General features: G+C 38.5%; 1 protein-coding gene across 5 annotated transcripts in view; it reads right to left on the reverse strand.

Moving 5' to 3' along the window:
* Positions 1 to 106: 106 nt before the first annotated feature.
* The window catches only part of e2f5 (E2F transcription factor 5), a 7,008-nt gene continuing 2,354 nt past the window's right edge, over positions 107 to 4,760 (reverse strand). The window contains exons 4-11 of one of the 5 annotated variants that reach the window (XM_025066359.1): positions 4,506 to 4,614; positions 4,089 to 4,416; positions 2,894 to 3,022; positions 2,695 to 2,733; positions 2,083 to 2,220; positions 990 to 1,067; positions 342 to 437; positions 107 to 274 (exon numbers count right to left, since the gene is read on the reverse strand). In XM_025066359.1, coding sequence (XP_024922127.1) covers positions 2,144 to 2,220; positions 2,695 to 2,733; positions 2,894 to 3,022; positions 4,089 to 4,416; positions 4,506 to 4,614 — 682 coding nt within the window. In that variant the 3' untranslated portion in view covers positions 107 to 274; positions 342 to 437; positions 990 to 1,067; positions 2,083 to 2,143. Of the gene's footprint in view, positions 275 to 341; positions 438 to 985; positions 2,221 to 2,694; positions 2,734 to 2,893; positions 3,023 to 4,088; positions 4,417 to 4,505; positions 4,615 to 4,760 lie in introns of all 5 variants that reach the window. The other 4 variants (XM_025066360.1, XM_025066358.1, XM_008334526.3 and 1 more) reach the window with 4 other exon arrangements.

Raw genomic sequence — 4,760 nt, forward strand, 5'->3', positions numbered from 1 at the left:
TTTTTCTTTCCCAGTCCTTGAATGTGCCAGCTGCTGCACGTGTGCCGTGGTTTGGCTGCCCCTTTTATTCAGCCCGTCTGCCTGTGGTTCATATGGGAGTCAGATCAAAGTCGTCGTTGACCTCCACCAGGGGGATGTAGAACTCGGGGATCTCGAAGATGCTGGTGGACTTGTAGGTCGCCGGGTCCAGCTCCTGCAGCTTGAGCTGCCACTCCAGACGCTGCACAGCATTCAGAGCTGCGGCCTCGTGCTGTTGCCTCATCAGAAGACAAGTCTGTGGAGGAGAAACAGAATCAGTGTCGTCTCTGGAATTAAAAAAAAAGAAAATCCCACCAACTCACCTTCAGTTTATCAAACTTGTCGTCCACGTCTTGCAGCCAGGACATAAACTGCCTGGCGTTGAATCGGTCTCTCACTGATGTTTTCCCATCATCCCCCTGTGAACGAGATTGTAGAAATATTACAAAATATTTTTGATATATATATGTATATATATGTATCATATATATATGATATATTTTCAAAATATGATTGGCTCCTGAGGTTCTTACAGTTTAAAGCAATTATGTCTGAGAAATAATTCTTAAAGTTTTTACTTTATTTAAAGGTTTGGAGCACCATTTTGTTAATGCAAACGGATGCAAATGGAGTTTTTAGGTAGACTTTTTCTTTGAGAGTTATAAAAAAAAATCACTCAGAAGTAATTACTCTGCTTTCTAAAAGTTCTCTGTGTCACAAGAAAACAATACTTAAAATACAAGGGGTTAGTGACAGTATAGTAGTAGTGTCAACAGTATAAAAACCTGTTTAAATAGGTATTAAGTATTTAATTTTATAAAGGGACATTCCTGAAAATCTCCAGTCATCAGTGTTGATAAAAGGGATGTAGACAGCTAAAAGCAGAGGATTATTAACAGCAGTCAGTTCCTGTCAAGACCCGTAACATTTAGTTAATTAATATCATGAGTTATGGGAAAAGACACACCCACCAGTCTGACTGCAGGTCATCTGAGCTCTGCCTCTGCACTTCTGCTTTCAATACCTCATCCCTGGATTTCCTCATCATCCTGCCAAAATCCACATCACATTTTCTACTAATGTAGTGAACTGTTTGGAACTTTCAGAACAGCAACAATACTTAAACACACTAGGCCTGTAAACAGTTGGTAGAGGATATGCTTTCATTTAAGAGACATTTGTGGTATTTTATTGTTTAGAAGTGGGGGAAAAAATTCAGTGTATGAGAGCATCTAAACATCTGACTCATTTAGTTAGCATTTCTTCATACCCACTTTCCAGCTGGTTCATCCTGAATTTATCTTCCTCTGAAATGTAGATAACATCTGTCTGAGGTTTACCATCTGTTTTTCCCCTGTAATTTGTTTACTGGAAAAATAAGACTGCACCAAGGGGTTCTTTGTCTTGTTAAAGAAAAATTGGAAGAAACAAATATTTTACATTCCATTTGGAATGACAACAGCTGCAAAAACTAAATATTCTTAAAAATCACATGCAAAAAAAAGGCATGCAACAAAAACATTTTATTTTAAAAAAACAAAAAAAACATGAAATTATAAATATGATGCCAAAGGCTATTAATTTTTATGATTTCAGAAATGTGTTAACAGCTCATTCACAGTTATGGCAGTCACTTTTAAAAGCATCAAAATACCTACTAACTTTGTTTGAACAAATACTTCCTAAATGGCAGTGTTAGCAGTAGAAAAGAAAAAAAAATTCTTGGCATTTTCATATAACGGAAACCAAAACCTTGGCTCATTAAACAAACTGAAGCACAGGAATGAACCATTTTTGTACAACATGTTTCCATACAAACAACACTCCTTTGAAACATCAAATCAAGGCCTGTGATAAACATTCAGGAAGGAAAATCAAAATCCTGCAAACCTTACCCGAAAGGAAAACAGTCGTAAATACTTACTACATCTGCCAAGGAGACACAGCAACGCCTGCTTGTGGAAATATCTTAGGTTAAATGAATTTGTGCAGTTTGCATTATGTAGTGTGTGGACAAACCACCCTTCTAGTCAACTTCCAGTGTACTGCTGTGTTGAAGGTTACCATAAAAGCGATGGAACCCTTTCAGATTGTGCGAGTGTTCAGAGAAGCCCAGTGACGGCTGTCAGTAATTGAGAATCTGCACGTCAAACAGGTCGCACACGCCTTCGTTGTCGTCCAAGTTAAAGTTGTAGTCGATATCTGTAGGAGGAAAGAGTAGACACCGGAGAACTAAGGTAAAACAGATCACAGACAGAAACGTTACACTAACATACCAACAACCTTGCTTGAGTCCTAAATATTATACACTTTGTTATTGATTTGTCATAACATCTATATGATTTAAAGTGACAACCTCATCCTTTATTTATGCAGTTACATGTTCACCTGGACATTAGCGCTGTCTGTGTTTAGCTTTATTACTGGGGACATGCAGGGAATAAACTTTTCTATCATTATGAAAGTGACAGCATTAAGACTTTTGTTTTTCCTCATAAAACCAGACATCAGCATGGGCTGTTTTAGTTTACCTCTAATTTCCAGGAACATAAACAACAAGTAAAAAATGTATCAATAATAACAATAACACTATTGCTCTTTGTTTATCAGTCATAACAGTGACTGAATGGTTTCCAAAATTTTGTCTTTTGTTATTTCACATGATGATACTCTTACCATTAGCAGACATTAACTCATCAATCAGATCAGCGGTCTCTGAAAGAAAACACAAAACACAGTGAATGTTATAACAGAGTGTAGCCCTTGAACTAACAGTGGAACCATGCTGACAGAACAGCTCCTCTCTGATCATTGCTGCTATATTAAATTATAGAACACAACTGTATTCACATCTGGAGCTCACTCATCTTCTTACCAACTCTGTCGTCCTTCATCTGGTCTTCAGCAGAGCTGAGCTTCAGCAAGCTGCTCACATCAAGGACTGATTGAAACTCTGGGTCAGCCAGGACCAGCTGCTGCTCCAGGACGAACACTGGCTGAGTCTCTGTATGCAGGTTAAAACAATAGTTAGGGTACAATGTTATCAAATGATAAAAATTTAAATACAACACACAATTCAACATACTTCAACAAATGCATTGTAACTGTAAATTCTGGAGCTCTGAGGTTGTTTTTCTACATATAAAGGCAGCATAAAAGGATAAGTAATGTTATATCGTCCAGAGATGCCAGCTAAAAATTATATTTAAACAATAAAAAAAACCTTCACTTTTTGCTACCAGCTGTAATTTTTACCTGTTATTTCACACTAATCCATAGATTACTTATCATTAAGTAAAAGTCTACAGTACTACTGTCTACCACTGGAGTTTTTCTGAAAGGACATTCAGAAGTTAATTTTAAAGAAATAGGGCCAAAAATCTTTACAGTGACATCAGTAAAGAGAAGCTGAGTCCACAAAAGAGAAAGATATTTTTGTCAAAAAAGTGGTTTGTTTTGCTCCCTGGTATCCTCAGACACATCAGAAGATTATGCGTCATTAGAAGATCACAAGAACGAAAGTAGTGAACAATGAGGGTGGGCAGGGTTGCTGTATAAAAAGGTCAGAGTATTTAACAGTACATTTTAAAAAAAGGATTAAACATTTGAGAGGATGTTATTTTAAGACAGAGGACTGAAACTCATGTTACTTATTATGCCACTACTAATCTTAGTTTGGATCCATGTTAATCAGCCTGATGTTTACAGTAAGGAAGCAGGATTAAATTAAATTCTGTCCAAAAAAATTGAGTTTGCTTTCAACTAAAATAAGAATAAAAAACACTAGAATCAATACATTGCCCTTTGAATTATAATTGAAAACTGATGATTGCAGGACATGGATTGGCCGACACCTTAAAAAAATGGGTCCATGCTACAATGTTTGTGACAAAGTTACACACGATCTGAGAAGGTAGTCTCAACAAACATCGTTATAATTACATTATATCACTGTTTCAGTAGTAGTTTTGTGTTTTGTTAAAATTCACTTTTACTCTACAAGAGTAACACCTTAAAGAAACGAGTAGCTTCTAGGAATCACTATAAATAGGCGAAGTTTCTGTTCTTACCCATGTGAACATCAGGAGGAGAGGATGACGGCGTCAGCACATCATGTTGCGACAACGCCATCTGGTGGTCTGTGCAGAGGAAGTCCTGGCTGCAGTAGGAAGAGCTGGTGTTGGTGGTAGTGGTGGAGTTCAGGGACACTGACAGAGGGAACATTTGCAGGCTGGCTGGGGTGTGGGGTGGGGTTGGCACCAGACAGATGTCCTCAGTGGGGGGCACAGGGAAGACCACAGGGACCATGGAGTCTGAGTCTCTGTTAATGAGCATCACTTGGATGGGAGCCGAGTGGCTACGGAAGTTCACCTGGTACTTTCTCTGAACACCATGACCCTGTGCAGCACAAATGTTCAAAAGATAATGATCCTGGATCTGCAATATTAAATATAGTGTGTGAGGTTTGTGCTTCTACAGTTACCAACCGTTTCTGGTATTGGAACCTCGAGCTGAGTCCCAGCAGGAGCCATTACTGCAAGAACAGTATCTCCACAGAAGGCATTGCAGACATCTTCATGTGTCACAAATTTGTAAGTGAAGAGGTGTTGAGGAAAAGAGAACTGTTTGAAAATGAGTGGATGGGATGGGAGGGGGAGCGGGGGCACTGGAAGAACTAGACTGTGGGGACTATAAACATCAGGATTAGCAGACAATGAGAATTACATCATTAATCCTCCCTT

The sequence above is a fragment of the Cynoglossus semilaevis genome, chromosome 20 (assembly GCF_000523025.1).
Source record: "Cynoglossus semilaevis isolate Cse_v1.0 chromosome 20, Cse_v1.0, whole genome shotgun sequence".
In the NCBI taxonomy this organism is placed as follows: Eukaryota; Metazoa; Chordata; class Actinopteri; order Pleuronectiformes; family Cynoglossidae; genus Cynoglossus; species Cynoglossus semilaevis.